We start from the raw sequence: 21525 nt of genomic DNA on the forward strand, positions 1-21525 counted from the left end.
TGTGTGTTCATGTGTGTGTGTGAGTTCATGTGTGTGCATGTTTATGGTGTGTGTGTGTGTGTGTGTGTGTGTGCACTCATGCCTTGACTTACTGTGATGGTTGCATGTTACTCCTTTGTAATATACATGTCTGGCCATGAATGAATATTACCTTGCTGTGGAAAGAAGGTGAAGGTTGGTGACAGGTAGGGCATCCAGCCAGAAAAAATCACCTTCAACAAATTCTATCCGAACCATGCAAGCATGGAAAACCGGATGGTGAAGACGATGGTAATGTATGATGAGTAAGAACTTGCAATAAACTGATGGTGGATTACAAATTTAGGAAAACTTAGACAAGTATTTTTCTTTTAATTTTGAAAAAAATATATTAAAAGGAAGACTTCAAAATATTTGGGCAACAAAAACGATCTGATGCCATCATCGTCGTCATCATCATCATCATTCTCATCATCATCATGATTGTCATCGTCATCATCATCATCATCATCATTATGACCATCATATTCATCACCATCATCATAACTATCATAATCGACATCATCATCATTCAAAGTCTGTTTTTAATGCTGGCATGGGTCAGACAGTTTGACAGGAGCTGACAAGCCGAGGAGCTGCACCAAACTTCAGTTGTCTGGTTTGGCATGGTTTCTATGGCTGGACGTCCTTTGTAATGCCAACCACTTTACAGAGTGAACTGGGTGCTTTTTCCAGGGCACCAACAGGGCTGCTTTTTACGTGGCCAGGAAAAAGAAAAAAAAAGGAAAAAATAAGATAGCCATCACTTGCAAGCAAGTATGATAGCTTGGTCACTTGTACCATGCTTTCGCAAATTTTATTAGATGCCCATGTAGTTGTGAGCAGACACAGACTCCTTCCTGGGTTCTCCGACCTTGGAACCAGAGGAATATCCAGCATGTGGCAGCTGGTACTCATTTACAGCTGAACAGATTGGAGCAACATAAAATGAAGTATCTTGCTTAAGGATACAATGTTCCACCCATCTCTTATGAGCATTAGTAGTTGGATTGTGGCCATGCTGGGATACTGCTTTGAAGGGTTTAGTTCAATAAATTAATCTCCGTACTTATTTTGATGATCTGGTCAATCATTTTAACAGTCACTTTTACTAAACTGCTGAATGATGGGAATATAAACAAACCAACACAGGTTGATAAGCAGTGGCGGGGCATTCTAAGGTTTGAATTGTTTGAAAGACCTAACACACATACACACACACACAGACATGTGTGTGTGTGTGGACATGCACACACATATACTGACACACATACTCATACACAAACACACATACATGCATATAAAAACATACATATTCACCAGAAAATTAGTTTTCTTCAGATGGATTATCAATATCAAACAGAAAGACACACACACACATGTGGATATACATGCACACACACACACACACACAGATAAGTGCATACACATTAGTTTTCTTTAGATTGATTATCAATATCAAACAGAAAGACACACACACACACACATACACTCAAGATACACACACACACACACACATACACTCAAGATATACATACACACACACACACACATATAAACACATGTTCACCAGATTAATTTTCTTCCAATGGATTATCAATATCAAATAGAAACACACAGACACACATGTGTGTGTGCGTGTGTGTGTGTGTGTGTGTGTGTGTGTGTGCGTGTGTGTGTGTGTGTGTGTGTGGATATACATACACAGACAGACAGACACGGACACACAAATAAATACATACATTCACCAGAAAATTATTTTTCTTCAGATGGGTTGTCAATATCAAACACAAAGAAAGGCAACAAGCTGGCAGAAATGTTAGCACGCCAGACAAATTGCTTAGCAGTGTTTCATCTATCTTTATGTTTTGAGTTCAAATTTCACCAAGGTCAACTTTGCCTTTCATCCTTTCGGAGTCAATAAATTAAGTATTAATTGTGTACTGTGGTCTATCTAATCAAGTGGCCCTCTACCCAAAAACTTCAGGCCTTGTGCCTAGAGTAGAAAAGAATATCAAACACAAAGACACATGCACAGGCAGGCTTCCACACAGTTTCTATCTACCAAGGCATTGGACAGCCTGATGCTATATTAAATGACACATACCCAAGATGCCGCACAATGGGACTGAACACAAAATGAAATGGTTCTAAAATGAGCTTGTCAATCATAAGTGCCATGCCTGCACTTATGATCATGCGGCCCATTATCCAACCACGAGATAACATGCTTTCATGCTAAGATAAAGAGGCACAGAGAAATAATGTGCTGTAAACCTATCCAACCCATGGCAGCATGTAAAATTATGTCAGATGTTAAAATATGGTGGAAATAATGAAATCCAAGATTATGAAATCAGTTGATTTAAGAACGCAGACATACCATCATAATTACTCCGCTTAACATCCACCTTCTATGCTGGCATGGGTTGGATGGTCCGACCAAGCAGGAGCCTGCACCAGACTTCTGTGTCTGTTTTGGCAGGGTTTTTATGACTGGATGCCCTTCTTAACACCAACCACCCAGCAGAACGGACTGAGTGCTTTTTACATGGAACAAACATAAGTGAGGTCAGTTTTGGCATTGGTTTTTACAGCTGGATGCCCTTCCAAATGCCAACCACTTTACAGTGTAAAACTGGATGCTTTTTACATGGCATCAGCACATAAGGAAAAGGGATTCAATTTTCAGGATTATGATAATTAAAAAGCAGTTTTATAAAGCAAATTTGCATCATACTTACAGTCTTCTCATAGTGTATTTTGAAGTACTTTGTTTGCGGAGGTAAAACTTGAATGCCGATGAGTTTTGGGGTAATGTTCATGAGACTGAGACGTTTTGAACATTTTTTTTCCAAGCAGACTATCTGAAAGTGAATATCAACAGGAGCAGCTAACACTGTTTTACTCTCCTGACCAGTTTTCCGGAAAATCTCTGAAAAAGAAAAACACAAAAAAGATACATAAAGCATAAAATATGTTGAAATATTTCATAAGGATTTGAATAGTAAAGTTTAACCCTATAGCATTTCAACCAGCCATATCCAACAAAAAAATTCTCTCTAATTTATGATCAAACTGGCTAGATCCAGCTTCTCATACCTACCCTACAATGTCATTCTAAAAACAAGAAAATTGCAACGAAGCTGCATGATATTGATGTCAGACATGGCATACAGACCACCATATAATTTGTTAGACATTCACATTCCATCTTTATTCTTCTCTTCCATTTTAATGTTACCATGCCAGACAAAATGCTTAGTGGTATTTCATCTGTCTTTACATTCTGAGTTTAAATTCTGCCAAGGTGAACTTTGCCTTTCATCCATTCAGGGTCAATAAATTAAGAACCAGTTGCAAACTGGGGGGTGCGATTTAATCGACTGGCACCCTCCACCAAAAATTTCAGGCCCTGTACCTAGAGTTGTAAAGATTCTTCTCTTCTATTATATTTTGACATGCACATTTCATTTTTATTCTTCTCTTCCATTTTTACAAATCCAATATGCACATGCACGATGCGTCTTCATACATCGCTTTGTGGTTCCTACTCAAAATTGTTTATACATTACAACCATCTCATGAACTGGCGTTTATGAGGAGCACTTCATGCTCCGATGGTTGTGAAATAAACAATGACATCACTGAAATCTCAAAGCTACAAGATAATGCATGACAAATTGAAAACAATATGGATAAATAAACATTACATCAGGTGTCTTGGGAAAATTTCAAACCTGGGTTCTCATTCCTAAGGTATTTTTCGATGTTGTTGTTGTTGTTGTTCTTCTTCTTCTTCTTCTTATTATTATTATTATTATTATTATTATTATTATTATGAGTGAGAGAGCAGTGCATGCCATCAAAGTGACACTGGAGTAAAATATACAAAGCCTAGTATACCCATCATGACTAACCATCTGATAAGGGTACACTAGGCACATGCATCACAACCATATATGCACGACATGGTGATCTCATATCAAGATAAACAGTACATGACCTTGCAGGTGGGGCTCAGTTAAAACTTTCTTCTGGTCGAGTAACTCATCCCGCTCAAAAGGTCCCTGAATAAGGGTTGTTTAAGGATGTTGAACAAAACACCCATGTTTCCAGAGGTGAATTATTCAAACCCCAAAGAATCCCTCTCAACACATGGCTATGATGCTCCCCCACTACTTCTGCTCGTGATCAGAGATGCACATATCATGAGCCACTAAGGGACATGGTCAACTGGTTATGGTCAAACAACTGACAAGCAAATCTGTGGTATTGAACAGAATATTTGCTGTAGCCCATCTTTTATACCAAGACAAAACAATGTACATGATAACACTTCCAATCAGTTTAGATCAGAAACCATGAGAGCCACTGCCTGGTACTGCATCAGGGCATTATTATTATTATTATTTTTTTTTTTTTATTATTCAGGTCACTGCCTGGAATCAAACTCGGAATCTTGGGGTTAGAAGCCCGCACTCTTAACCAATAAGCCATATACCTGTGGGCAATTATGGAGTGAATTTTAGGGCTTATTAATCTAATATTCTCCTATCCTTAATACCGGTTCCCATATGCTGTTCATATCTACACTCGGTCTGCTTAGGAGGTTGTTGTGTCCTAGCATATATACTGCTTCTTTTAGCTTTCGTATTTTCCAGTGGTGTTTTCTGTCTATTATTTTAACTTCATCCCAAAGGGGGAGGTGGTCTCCATTTTTCTATACATGATCAGCTATACCCGATTTATCAATATCTCCCCATGTCACAGCTTTGCAATGTTCCTCTACCCTTATTTTGAGGAGGTGGCATGTTTCGCCTTTGTATAACCTACCACAGCTACACGGGATGGAGTACATACAGTCTTTGGTCATATTCTCTTCTATTGGTGGTTTTACCCAAAGGAGATATTTGCGAAGTGTTGTATTACTCTTGGATACTGTCCTGATGTCATATGGGCCGCATATCTTTTGTATATTTTCGGAGAAGCCTTTCACATAGGGTAGACAGACTGTGGACAGTTTATCAGTTTTATCCTCTCTTTTCTTCCTAATTGGAGTGGAGAGTATGCTTTTGGGGTAGTTATTGCTTAATAGATTGTTACTGAGCTGGATCATTTTTTCATGGTTGGTATCACAATCACTACTTATATTCATTGCTCGATGTTTTAGGCAGATGAGCAATCCCTTTCTTTACACTGTATGGATGGTGGGAGTTGAAGTTGAGGTATCATCCAGTGAAGGTCAGCTTGCGGCATACGGATGTCCTAAATCCATACACTGCATGTTATTAATATGCCCAGGAATGCTAGCTGATTGTCTTTTCTTTTTCCATTGTGAACTGTATGGATAGCTTTATTGAGTTCACATATGCTACTAACCCCAAGATTCCGAGTTTGATTCCAAGCAGTTACCTGAATAATAATAATGATGATGATGATGATGATGATGATGATGATAATAATAAAAATAATAATAATAGCAACAACAACATCAAAAAGTACTTTAGGAATGAGAACCCCGGTTCGAAATTTCTCCAAGACACCTGATGAAGGTTGGAGGGTATATCAGCCGAAACATTGTGTTAATAACAAACAAGATGAGGACAAATATCCGTCAATTGTAAATGATGTAAATAATGTACATAATTCCTTATCTCTTAAATATAGAACAGTATTCAAACTGTTCCTAATGTTTACCAAGAAAGTCAGTGTAAACATTATTCACACAATTAATGAAGGTACGAATGATTTAGAAATATTTTTATCCAGCAGTGTAGTGATGGGTATTGAGCAAGTATTAATAAACGTTAAGTCAATATATTTTACTGTGAGCAAAAGAGAAATGTACCAATGCTTTGAGCATATGCCCTTTGTTAAGGAAGAGTAGAGGTAACTGTGTTGCTGTCTCATTGTAATGGAAGTAACAGATGATGTGTGCATGCATGTATGTGTGCTAGTAGGTAGGTAGCCATGAAGGAAGGAAGGTAGGTAGGTAGGTAGGTAAGTAGATACATAGGTAGGTAGCTGAGTAGATAGGTATTGTAGGTAGGCATGCAGGCAAGTATGTATGTATGTATGTATGTATGTATGTATGTATGTATGAATGTATGTATGTATGAATGTATGTATGTATGTATGTATGTATGTATGTATGTATGTAGTATGCATGTATGTATGCATGCATGCATGTATGTATCCACGTAGGTAGGCAGATAGGTAGGCAGGTAGGTAGGTAGGTAAGTAGGTAGCTAGGTAGGTAAGTAGGTATGTAGGTGGGTAGGCAGGCAGGTAGTTGGGTAGGTAGATAGGTAGATCAGACAGTTGGGTAGGCAGATTAATAGGTAAATAGGTAGGCAAGCAGTTTTTTCCTCTCTCAAATGTTTTTTCTTTTCTTTATCTCTTTATGCCTTTCTTTCCCTCTCTCTCTCTCTCTCTTCCTCTCTCTCTCTCTCTCTCTCTCTCTCTGTATGACTCCCAATTTTACACTTCTATTCCTTCTTTTTCTCTTTCTTCCTCTATTTTTTTCCCATTTCCCATTTCATAAACCATATTCAAACATTTCCTACAATATTTAAACAAACTGCCCTACTTACTGTATACCCATGTATATATTTCTCAATACATACACATACATGTATGTATGTTTGTATGCATATTGTGTGTGTGTGTATATATATACACACACACAAACATGCACACACACACACACACACACACACACACACACACACATAACATACAAACATGTGTGAGTGTGTATATATATATAAATATATATATATATATATATATATATATATATATATATACAGTGAAAGAGAGAGAGAGCATGGATATATTTTTTCTATCTATTCACCATATATATCACCATATTAATATGTTATATCTATATAACTACCTATATACATATATATATATATACACACAAACATATGTGTGTATATACACACACACATACATGCATTTATATCATCATAAGTTTTATGATTATATATATATATATATATTATATATATATATATACAGTGAAAGAGAGAGAGAGCATGGATATATTTTTTCTATCTATTCACCATATATATCACCATATTAATATGTTATATCTATATAACTACCTATATACATATATATATATATACACACAAACATATGTGTGTATATACACACACACATACATGCATTTATATCATCATAAGTTTTATGATTATATATATATATATATATATACACACATAATGTGTATATTACATATAATGTATGTGTGTGCCTGTGTGTGTGTGATGTGCACACATGTGTGTGATGTGCACACATGTGTAAAATCATACATTTATAGATAGTTAAATAGATAAAAAACACATAATGATATATGGTTCTGTAGGTGGGATGTTTGCCTTCTCTGCCATTCTGAAGTTTAAAAATATTAACAACACAAATATAAGCACTTCAAGATAACAACATCTCAGTAAACATAATAATGCCGTATGTAATATAATATAATATAATATAATATAATGTAATGTAATATAATATAATGTATATGTGATATAATATATAATATAGTGTAATATGTAAGATATAGTATGATTTTTAATATGATGTAATACAAAAAAAATCACCTATAGGCATATATATATATATATGGCCATAGATAGGTTTACGTGCATGAATAGCTCTGTGTGTGTGTGTGCGTGTGTGTATGTGTGCTTCTGTGTGTGTGCTTGTGTGTGTGTGTGTGTGTGTGTGTGTTTCTGTGTACATGTGTGTTTCTGTGTGCACACGTGTGTGTGTGCGCATGGATGTGTGTTTCTGTGTATCTATGGTGTGTGTGTGTTTGTGTGTGTGTGTGCATGTGTGTGCATGTGTGTGTGTGTGTGTGTGTTTGTGTGTGTGTGTGTGCGTGCGTGTGTGTGTGTGTGCGTGTGGTGTGTGTGTATATGTGTACAAATCTTAATGTTCATGTTTATTTTGAAAATTTCTTCTGAAGTGACAGGAGACATTCCTGGTGTTAAAGTATAACGGAAACAACAACAACAACAACAACAACAATCATAATGTTTGTTTATGTTTTTTTACACTCTACCCTTCTTTTAAACACTCTCCAAATTTAATTGTTTGCTCACTTTTCTAACCATTTTTACAAGTGCTTCATAACTGAACATTCTGGAAAGGATATTGCTGATATTACAGTGGTGGTGGTGGTGGTGGTGGTTATAGTGGTCGCAGTGGTGAATGTAATATTAGTTATGGGTGGTGGTCATGGCAGTGGTTGTAGTGACGATGGTGGTGGTGGTGGTGGTGGTGTTGGTGGTAGTGATAATGATGACGATGACGACGATGATGATGATGACAATGTTGACGATGACAATGATGATGATGAAGATGATGATGATGGTGGTGGCATTAAATATTTCTTCAAAGTCAACAATGGCATAACACTCTGTTGACACAAAATTTATTGGAATTTCTCAAGTAGACACAATCTGAAGGTTGCTAAATTAACAACACAACAAATAAAAGAATAAATGAGTATATAAATATAATAATAATAATAATAATAATAATGATAATAATAATAATGATGATGATGATGATGATGATGATGATGATGATGATGATGATGATGATGATGATGAGGGACATTACAAGGATAGGTTACAATTTATGTAAAGGGTTTACTTAAAAACAGTGAAGAGAATAACGGAAGAAGGATGGTGGTAGAAGATTCAAATTATACAGAGGTGCAGGTGTAGCTGTGTGGTAAAAAGCTTCACATAGTTCTGGGTTCAGTCCCACTGTGTGACACCTTGGGCAAGTGTCTTTTACTATGGCTTCGGGCCAATCAAAGACTTGTGAGTTGATTTGGTAGACAGTGACTGAAAGAAGCCCATTGTATACATATACATATATATATATATATATATATATTATATATATATATATAGGAAGAGCATGGCGTTAGGAAGGGCATCCAGCTGTAGAAACATTGCCAGATAAGACTGGAGCCTGGTGCAGCCTTCTGGCTTCTCAGATCCCCGGTCAAACCGTCCAACCCATGCTAGCATGGAGAACGGACGTTAAACGATGATGATGATGATGATGATATACTTAATCATATCGAAGGGAAATGGAAATTAATAGAAATTTTCACTTCCATTTGCCTAGCATGTAAAAATTTAGTCCAAAGACTATGTATTACTCATAAAATACACTGTACGTTTAAACACTTAAGAGGGATCCACTCATGGGATTCATCATGCTAGAATGAACAGCTAGGTTCCGAAACCACAAAATTAGGGATAAAATCCATATATATATATATATATATATATATATATATATTCTTTTATTCTTTTACTTGTTTCAGTCATTTGATTGTGGCCATGCTAGGGCATGGAAATGATATGAAGCACCAGCAGCAGGGGAAGTAAAATAATTCTGGGGGTGAACTATGAACAAGGAACAAATCACAACAGATGAGATTATTCAAAACAGCAATGATGGAAGGCCATATCAATTCAACAAGTCAGATACTACAAAAATCAAGCAACTGGAAGACTCCAGGAAATTATAGAATCAAAAGTTTCTGGTCAGAGATTTTAGTATTTCAAATACACAATGAACTGGCTAAAGTACACAATAATATATTGCAAGAAATGCAAGCAACACGCAAAAGACTCAGTGAGAAGAAAAACATCTGAGTTACCTAAATTACAGAAATAGGGAACTCTAAAAGCTGCAGGCCCATAACCTACTTTTATGCTCTTATACATACTTAATTTCAATAATATTGCAGATGATTAAACACCTGGGAAAAGAAATGTTATTTCCATTGTAAGAGAAAGGATGTCGGAAAGGCTCATAAAGGTGTAAAGCAATAACTGATCAGCAGAGCCATAACCAAAATACTGCAAAAAAAAGATTATAAATATATATATATATATATAATGTAAATTCTGGAAATGTTAGCCATGAGATAGGGAGTTCTTATGGTCATGAATATATGGCAAACAATTCTGTAGGGAAGGACAGAAGGAAATATGAAACTAATCCCATTTTTACTAGATGAGGAATAGTTCAAGAGCGCCAATACTCTTTTTCTATTCATTAACACCTCTAACCAACATTTTAAACCAGACTGGAATCAGATACAAATATTATAAGTGGATAATCACCTGTCACCTCTATACAGACAATATCAAACAGTATGCAGCAGGTAATAAACAAGTAGAAACACTGCCAGGCACAGTACATGGAGTTACTAGAAGAATTGATATGGTGTCTGGGGTATAAAAAATGTGGAAAAGTAACCTTCAGGAAAAGGAAATTTATTAAGAACACTAATGTTATATAAGATAAAGAGAGACAAAATAATTAAATGAAAAACAGACATACAAATATTTAGGAATCAATACAGTAATCAGAATATAATATACACAATACAATGAAGACCAGGCAAGAATATTATGGATGCATTAGATTAAGACTTAATACAGTGTTAAATGTAATGAATAAGGTAATAGGCCTCTATACTTTAGCTATCCCAGTAATAATCTATAGCCATATTCTCAGCTTGGGAGATGGTAAATGAATCAGCAAGACTAGACAGAGAAACAAGAAATGTGATGACTGCATTTAGAATACACCAACCATAATCCTACATAGATTATATTTATCATAAATATGGGGAGATCTTTGAAACTTGAAAACTATAATAAGACGTTCATCACAAGACAACAAAAATATTGAGTAAAGAACATTGGAAACCTGAGAGAAATGGATACAAATCAAAACTGGTTTCTGTCTTCAAAGCCATCAATAAATATATAACAGAAGCTGAAATTACAGACAGTTGTTAGAAGAAAAGAAAACACCAACAGAAGCTAAAAATGGCACTACTAAATTCATGCTAAAACAATATCAAAAATGTCCCTACATGGTCAATACCTGGAAAAACTGAACTGGGTAAAATGTATAAAGAAAAGCAGTTATGTTATATATCTCAAAGCCATTAAATTTTTTTTCCTCAAAGTATATCAGAGTAATATGGGATGGGAGGGGGTTAAAACAAATCATCAAGAAATGTTATCAATAACAATCAGGTCAAATGTCTTGCAGCTGTATTAGTTTTATTGACAACAATATATCTTTAAAATAAGAAGACAGATGCAATAAACGATAAACATACAAGAATAGTGACAACACTATACAAAGTCAAAACAAAAAATAGGTAATAACCAAAAGTTCAGACATCTGTCTAGCTACTGTTCAACTGGAGAATAATAATAACTTATGAGGGATGAAGATTAGAATCTATTACATTCTTAAAAGTTAATGATTCATCTGGAAAATAATAACATTTAAGCAGAGAAGGCATTTATGTATTTTAACAAGCTACTATTCATCTATATCGAATATTAATATTTTATTAGCAGACTGGCCTAACAATTATACATTCTGAGAAGCTTGCTAATAGCCTTGAAAGAAACTGCATCCTATTAGCGGAACCGAAGAAATGTCAGAAAGGAAACCATAGTTGTAAAGAATGCCTATCATTAATAAGTTATTAATTTACAACATAGAGCGACTGCCTAAAGTGCTTGACAGTGTACCACATTTGTGGACACCTTAGATACTCCATACAAACAAAACAATCCAAATACTAAATTACCTTTGCCCATATAATACAGTAAATGAATTGATTGCATCGCAATCCTTAACATTTATGTATTAACTTTGTTGGATACTTCACTAGCAGTATATTGGATATATGTTATCCCATGGAGGGTTGCATTTACAACCCCTATCTCAATTTGTATATATATATATATATATATATATATATATATATATATATATACATACATATATATTTATATATATATACATATATATTTATATACATAGTTGCAGGAGTGGCTGGTTGCAATGAGCTTTGCATTGTTTTAGCTTTCAAATGATGCCATCCCCATTGGCTAGGCAAGCATGCCAACATTCTCCCCCTGATTGAAAGGCTATTTCATCACAGGGTGTACCCGTTTACAGCTGAGTGAACTGGAGCAACAAGAAACGAAGTGTTTTGTTCAAGAATGCAACATGCCACCCAATCCAGGAATTGAACCCATGATGATCTGGTGATCATGAGTGCAATACTCTCATAACTAGGCTACATGCAATGCACTTCTTTCAGATTTTATCTCCAATTCCACTCACAAGGTCTTTTGTTGGCCCAAGCCTCACTTGCCTGAGGTGTCACACAGTGTGACTGAAACTGAGACCATGTGGTCAGGAAGCAAACATCTTAACCACGCAGCCATGCCTCCCCAACAACCCCACCCCAACCATGCACAAACCAATAAGTGAATATAAAGTTAATCAAATGTACTGGCGCTGATGCAAGAAGAATTGAATTAATTAAAACTGAAAACTTTAAGTTAGATTGAGACAATGAAATCAGAGGTTCAGAACTAAAAAAAAAAAAAAGAATACATTCATACGAATAGTCTGGAAAAGATGAAACTGATAAGATAAAAGACATAGAAATGAAATAAAGGAGAAAATTATAAAGATGAAAAATGAAAAAAGAAAAACTGGTTACAAAACTACCAGACTAATATTAAAACTAACTTAATGCCAGGAATAAGATAATAGTTATAAATACATTAGCCATTTCAATCATAAACTACATCTTCTATATAATAAATTAGAAGTTAAATGAAGTGAAGACCTTAGACGAGAAAATTGAAGACCTACTCACAGCGGTCTGATCTCATTACCATAAAGCTGATGCAGATAAGATATATTTACATTGCACACAGGGAGCAGGGTTTGATAAAAATAGAGAACTACTACGGAATAACAGTAGGTGCAAAAAAGTAATTGAAGTAGAAGAAAAGGGAAACTGACAGGTGTAATAAAGGAACATAAAGAAGATTAAGAGTTTCTCCCCCTCCCCTCTCTCTCTATCTCTCTTTCACCAGCTCGCTCCTTCTTATTTATAGATTAGGCCGGCATTGTTATGATTCAGCATTGTCATATACTGGGTCACATCGATTCTGCTTGAGAACTGAATTAAGAATACAAGAATACTCAGACATTTACATGAAAATTCAATGTATAAGGATTTCAGTTGATGAAATAACTGAAATATTTATCAAAATTGACAGGGATCTATTTACTATGATTACAATGTAAAAACAAAAAGGAATATAACAGCATTTACACGTGTGTGTGTGTGTGTGTGTACTCTTTACTCTTTTACTTGTTTTGTTCATTTGATTGTGGCCATGCTGGAGCACCACCTTTAGTCGAGCAAATCGATCCCAGGACTTATTCTTTGTATGCCTAGTACTTATTCTATCGGTCTCTTTTACCAAACCACTAAGTTACGGGGACGTAAAACACACCAGCACTGGTTGTCAAGCGATGTTGGGGGGGACAAACACAGACACACAAACACACACACATATATACATATACATATATACGACGTGCTTCTTCCAGTTTCCATCTATATATATATATATATATATATATATACATGAAGGGCTTCTTCCAGTTTCCATCTACCAAATCCATTCACAAGGGTTTGATTGGCCCGAGGCTATAGTAGAAGATACATGCCCAAGGTGCCACGCAGTGGGACTGAACCCAGAACCATGTGGTTGGTAAGCAAGCTACTTATTACACAGCCACTCCTGCTCCTATAGCTACTTACCACACAGTCACTCCTGCGCCTACAATCATCTTTAACACATTCATGTAAACTCAGAAATGGGTAGACCTTTTACTTGCGGACACAATTTCCAGGAGAAATATCTCTTTATAGACAGCACACGTGAAAACGTATCCCTGGGCTATGAATGACATTCTTTGTTACTAGTATTTGCTTTTTGCTTATAAATATATACACAATATATGGGGGTTTAGTTCACAGGTGATCTAAACAACTAGGTATGCTGGGTAAGAACTGTAACTGATTACCAGGGCTCCAAGCTCATAACCAAGATGGGAGTTGTGGAACCATTTTAGATTTCCGACATAGCGGGTATATAATTGTTAAAGAGGATAACAAACACTAACGTAAGACAAACATCTTAAGTCATATACATTATTATTATTGGAAAAAATCTTTCCAATAATAACGCATATTACTTGAGATGTTTGACTTGCCTTAGCATTTGTTGTCCTCTTTAATAATTAAATATGTGTGTCTGTGTATGTGTAAATATAATGAGGTTAGTATTTTTTGTGGCTTTCAGAGTAAATTTTGACTATTATTTTTAGCAATTACTGGTTCAATTTTGCACCTTTCGTTTATTAATTCCTTTTTAGTTTTTAATTGCTAGTGAGCCACTTATATTATAATGTGTTTAATATATCTTGATATATTAATATATCATTGCAGTATCTTTTTGTATTGATTATATATATGTATATGTATCTATATGTATGTGTGTATATGTGTGTGCATATATGTACCAGAGTAAGCACATAAATGCGAAACAAGGTGGAAAAATAGTACTCAAATACCAGAGGTAGAGTAATATGCTTTATTAAAAAGCAGCAAAAATATCACAAAAACTGTTACTCAGAGTTTCACGTTCCTGTTCGTCAAACAGTTTTGTTTACTGTCCAATGAACAGGAACATGAAACTCTGAGTAACAGTTTTTGTGTTATTTTTGCTGCTTTTTAATAAAGTATATACGAATATATATATATATATGTATATATATATATGAATATATATATATATATATATATATATATATAATATATATATATATATATATATCATCATCATCATCATCATCGTTTAGCATCCGCTTTCCATGCTAGCATGGGTTGGACGGGTCAACTGGGGTCTGTGAAGCTGGAAGGCTTCGTCAGGCCCAGTCAGATCTGGCAGTGTTTCTACGGCTGGATGCCCTTCCTAACGCCAACCACTCCGCGAGTGTAGTGGGTGTTTTTTACGTGCCACCTGCACAGGTGCCAGAAAGAGCTGGCGAACGGCCACAAACGGATGGTGCTTTTACGTGTCACCGGCACGGGGCCAGGCGATGCTGGCAACGACATGAACGGATGGTGCTTTTACGTGCCACTGACACAGGGCCAGACAGAGCTGGCAAACGGCCACGAACGGACATATATATACACATACACACATATATATGTATACACATATATATGTGTATATAAATACATATACATACATATATATACAAACACATATATATACACACATACATATAGATACATATACATATATACATATATATATATATATATATATACACACATATATACAGATACACACACATATATATGTATACACATATACATATGTGTATATAAATACATATACATACATATATATATACACATATGTATAGCACCTTGGGCAAGTGTCTTCTACTATAGCCTCAGGCCAACCAAAGCCTTGTGAGTGGATTTGGTAGACGGAAACTGAAAGAAGCCCATCGTATATATGTATATATATATATATGTGTGTGTGCATGTATGTTTGTGTGTCTGTGTCTGTCCCCCTAGCATTGCTTGACAAACGATGCTGGTGTGTTTATGTCCCCGTCACTTAGCGGTTCGGAAAAAGAGACCGATAGAATAAGTACTGGGCTTACAAAGAATAAGTCCCGGGGTCGAGTTGCTCGACTAAAGGTGGTGTTCCAGCATGGCCGCAGTCAAATGACTGAAACAAGTAAAAGAGTAAAGAGTATATGTAGATACATATATACATATATATATATGTATATATATATATATATATATATATATATATATAATATATATATATATATATATATATATGTATATATACATAATATAGATATATGTATATATGTGTGTGTGTGTATATATATATATTTGCAAAGCCAGCTGACTTGACACAAATACCTTCGATATATATGAGCTGGCTTCGTGTCTCTTTCATATCTATTGGAAATTGGCACATATGGGTCAGATCACAAGAGAAAGACATTGACCAGCACTGACAGGGGGCGGAGGTGGGCGATGCTTTGAGATGACTTGGCTGTCGTATTAGCAGATAGCGTTACTTATAATAATAAACCTCCCTCGGTATTCCGATATTCCTGCGAAATATATTATTGGCACCGTCATACTTCATTTCATATTTGACAGCAGTTAAACACCGTATTGATTTGGGCAATGGCATTTCTTAATTATTCCACCGAATATCTGTAAAGTATCAATTAATGATGAAATAAAAGCTATAATTTGCTGTCAATAAACAAGAAATGATTGCAATCACTGAAATATTTCCTTGGGGAATTGCTCTTTGGCATCCACTCTCTCCTATTTATTTTCATTTCTACTTAATTGTTCCCTCTAGCATGGTTTCAAGCATACGCAGAGTCACACACACACATACTAAGAGAAATGCATACAATTGGAACTTGGGAAAGTTTCTTCTCTGTCACTTCATTGCTTGAACACATACACATACACACACACACACACATATATACCCGCATATATATATATATATAAATACAAATAGACATACACACACACTATATATATACACATGTACATACATACACATTTACATACATGCACATATATATATAGGGAGAATTCACAAAAAAACAAAAGATGAAGACAGGTGGTATACATAATAAACAGATGTATAATGCTCGGGAAGTGAAAAAGTCTTTAATGTTTCGAGCCTACGCTCTTCCACAGAAAGGAATACAGAAAGAAACAAGGAGAAAAAATAAAGAATGTGTAGTGGCTAGCAATATATATATATATATATAATATATATATATATATGTATATATATACATAAATATAGATATATGTATATATGTGTGTGTGTGTATATATATATATTTGCAAAGCCAGCTGACTTGACACAAATACCTTCGATATATATGAGCTGGCTTCGTGTCTCTTTCATATCTATTGGAAATTGGCACATATGGGTCAGATCACAAGAGAAAGACATTGACCAGCACTGACAGGGGGCGGAGGTGGGCGATGCTTTGAGATGACTTGGCTGTCGTATTAGCAGATAGCGTTACTTATAATAATAAACCTCCCTCGGTATTCCGATATTCCTGCGAAATATATTATTGGCACCGTCATACTTCATTTCATATTTGACAGCAGTTAAACACCGTATTGATTTGGGCAATGGCATTTCTTAATTATTCCACCGAATATCTGTAAAGTATCAATTAATGATGAAATAAAAGCTATAATTTGCTGTCAATAAACAAGAAATGATTGCAATCACTGAAATATTTCCTTGGGGAATTGCTCTTTGGCATCCACTCTCTCCTATTTATTTTCATTTCTACTTAATTGTTCCCTCTAGCATGGTTTCAAGCATACGCAGAGTCACACACACACATACTAAGAGAAATGCATACAATTGGAACTTGGGAAAGTTTCTTCTCTGTCACTTCATTGCTTGAACACATACACATACACACACACACACACATATATACCCGCATATATATATATATAAATACAAATAGACATACACACACACTATATATATACACATGTACATACATACACATTTACATACATGCACATATATATATAGGGAGAATTCACAAAAAAACAAAAGATGAAGACAGGTGGTATACATAATAAACAGATGTATAATGCTCGGGAAGTGAAAAAGTCTTTAATGTTTCGAGCCTACGCTCTTCCACAGAAAGGAATACAGAAAGAAACAAGGAGAAAAAATAAAGAATGTGTAGTGGCTAGCAATATATATATATATATATATAAATAAATGAAAGAATGGAGTCAAACGAAGATTTTACCAAAAATCTTCGTTCGACTCCATTCTTTCATTTATTCATATAAAAAAAACACACAAATTCCCACACAAGAACACGGGGTTTCTGCCCTTGGCATGTAGCTTCAACCGTGTTTTCTGACGTGAATTGCTACCCAGGTATCGATTAACCGAATTATCCATACTAGGATAATTCATTCACCTACTTAAATATATATATATATATATATGGAAAATAAGACAAGGTAGAAAATGTTAAAATAATTTTATCATGAAGAACATTTTAGTACTGGTTTCAGCCTTTGAGACTTTTTCAACTTAAAGTAAAGCATAAAAAATAATTAAATTGTGGAAAAATTAAATGCAATGTTTGCTCTTGAGCTATAAAGAGAGACATAGACAAACTGAAAAAAGGAAAATATACCTTGCATTTGAAAACTATGGAAATATTTTTTAAAAAGCATTTCATTTAATTTTTTTCCACAATTTAATTGTTTTTCATGCTTTACTCTAAGTTGAAAACGTCGCAAAAACTGAAACTGGTACTTAAATGTTCTTGATAAAATTATTTTAGCATTTTCTACCTTATCCTATTTTCCTTATACATATCAACTTTTGTGTTCATTTTCAATCTTCTACATATATAAATATATATATATATATATATATATATATATATATATATATATATATATATATATATATTATATATCTATGTACATATATATATATATGTATATATCTATGTACATACATACATATATATATATCTATGTACATACATACATATATATATATATATATATATATATATATGTAGACATATATACAGCAATGTAACTACACACGTACCATTGGCGATTTCTTTTCCATCTTTGGACTTTTCCCTTTCTCCTTTCCAACAAAGAGCTATGCTCGAAACATCAAATGTCAAACACTCTCCTTTCACCAAGCATCAAAGTAATGTATTTCTTGTGCACGTCCTCACTGTATGTATGTATGCATAAATGTGTATGTGTATATATATATATATATATATATATATATATATATATATACATACACACACATGCACACACATACATACATATACACAGACACACACACTAAGATATGTTTATAAAAAAATATGTACATATCTAGATAGACAGATAGATGTCAACATATATACATATTCATTGATATAAGTTTATATATTTACAATTCTTTAATATCATACACACATACTCCATTCACACCCCTTGTTAATCTCTATCTGTCTATCTATCTATCTTTCTATCTATCTATCTATCTATGTCTTTTTTTTCTCTCTCATCATTATCAACATTATTTAATATCCATGTTTTGTACTGGTGTATGTTAGATGATTTGACAAAGATCCAACAAGCCCGAAGATAAGCATCATGCTGCAGTGTCTGTCTCAACGTGGTTTTTACAGCTGGATGCTCTTCCCAATGTCAATCACCTTACATTATGTACTGGGTGCTTTTTTTCATACCACCAGCATTAATGAGGTCAGCATAATGATTGCAAGAACCCAAGGGAGACAGCTTTATGCTAGATGTGTTTTTCTTTATTTGATAATTTGATTAGATCATGAAGAAAAGGAATTTTTCCATAATGTAATCATATTATTCATTAATAAGAAATGTGTCTGAAACAGCTGTAGTGCACTGTTAACCCTTTAGCATTCTTAATATATATATCTACTTCACTCACTTGACTGCTGTATTAGCGTCCTAAGGACATGGGACAAGTTGCTTCCAGGGGTTTACATACTGGGTTCAAACCTCAACTTTCATCTTTCACCATCATCATCATCATCGTTTAACGTCCGCTTTCCATGCTAGCACGGGTTGGACGATTTGACTGAGGACTGGCAAACCAGATGGCTGCACCAGATTCCAATCTAATCTGGCAAAGTTTCTACAGCTGGGTGCCCTTCCTAACGCCAATCACTTTGAGTGTGTAGTGGGTGCTTTTTATGTGCTACCAGTATGAGAGCCATTCAGGTGGTACTGGCAATGACCACGCTTGAATGGTGCTTTTTACGTGTCACCGGCAAGGGAGCCAGTCAGGCAGCACTCTACGGTCAAAAATATAAAGGACTAGTTCACATATTGTAGGTTGATATAATCAGTTTTCTCCTCCACAAACATTTCTGATCTTTTGCCTATGCTAGAAATACTTAGAATCACCACCATCATCATCATCATCACCACCACCTTCATCATCACTTCCCCAGCACAGCTATGATTATCATTGTCATCATCACCACCACTACCACCACCTTCATCATTACCTCCACAGTACAACCACCACTATAATCATCATTGTAATCACCATCACCATCACTACCACATTTCGTCCATGAGGCTAAAGTCCTTTATGGATGTGAAACCAGTGGTTTCACTATGACTGCAAATATACTTAACTGCATATAAATATATAAATATGTGTGTGTGTGTGTGTGTGTGTGTGTGGTGTGTGTGTGTGTAAGTAAATTGACATAATATAATGTCTAAAAGTTGATGAATACCACCTATTGATCCTCTCCACTTTCTTATTGCTCTCTCTCTCTCTATATATATATATATATATATATAAGAGTTGCTGAAGCATGGAACAGACTGCCGGCATCAGTTGTTAGTTGTCGGAGCACTGCATCCTTCAAAACTTCCATGCTTCCTGAGATTCGCCAACACTACACCTGATTTTCTCCCCTCCATACACACACAAGCATGTATCTGACTCATGCACTGTTCGCTTTCCAGACATTTGTACATTACTGCATATACTTTATACACACTTTTTGATAATTATTATTTATATATATATATATATATATATACATATACACACATATTAAACTTGTTATAACTACATTTCATATGTGTAATCTCTCAAATATTCATGCCTGTCCTTAAATTTCTAATTTTGGTCAGAAGTTTCATCAGTGACAAGGGTTCTACATTTGTACTAAAACTTATTGCAGCCAGGTGCCTTTAAATACAAACACAATGACTAGCAAAGGAAATTCTTCATAAATGGCCACCAGAATCTAAACGGTTTCATTGCCTCACTCCAGGGAGGCAACGTTCTTATTTTGACACATCAAGCAAAACCAGACAATAAAGCGTCAGGAATATGTCACAACTAAACTTGAATAGATTGCAATGTAGAAAATTAACATACATCATCTCTGCTGGGATAATGCGAGTCAACCAATCAAATGATAGGAAAATGTCACTGCTAGGCTTTTACTGACTGTGAAGCAGAAATTAACATACCATCCCTACTGGGACAACATTAGCAGTTTATTTGTAAAATATTGTCATTTTCCCGGCAAAAGCAGTCTAAAGCAATAGATATCATAATGCAACACATCTAAATTTGATTTTAGAACTAATCCTGGTGTGTCAGGGAAGCGGGGTTTTTTGGAGGGGTTTTTTTTCCATAGAGTTTCTGCTTTTTTTGTTGAGTTCTTGACATGACTTCATTTCCAATGAGAATTTCTCATCATAATAATAATACGAAATAGATTTCTTCTGAGACAACCAAAATGTTGCAAGTATAACCAATGTTATGATGGTCTAACTGAATGATGGTCTCTCTCTCTCTCTCTCAGACAAAAGAGAATAGAAATTTTTATAGAAGACGGATGGTTGAGTAGTAACGTTATTAGGTATTGGATTCAAATCTCCACCATGTG

The 21525-nt window shown here is 34.9% G+C and overlaps 1 protein-coding gene across 1 annotated transcript in view; it reads right to left on the reverse strand.

The window, feature by feature from the left end:
- Positions 1-21525, reverse strand: part of LOC115219678 (cilia- and flagella-associated protein 221-like) — a 160125-nt gene that overhangs the window by 123329 nt on the left and 15271 nt on the right. The window contains exon 2 of the mRNA XM_036509463.1: positions 2763-2953. Within this exon, the coding sequence (XP_036365356.1) occupies positions 2763-2953 (191 nt within the window). The remainder of the gene's footprint in view (positions 1-2762; positions 2954-21525) is intronic.

This window comes from Octopus sinensis, linkage group LG15 (assembly GCF_006345805.1).
Source record: "Octopus sinensis linkage group LG15, ASM634580v1, whole genome shotgun sequence".
NCBI lineage: Eukaryota > Metazoa > Mollusca > Cephalopoda > Octopoda > Octopodidae > Octopus > Octopus sinensis.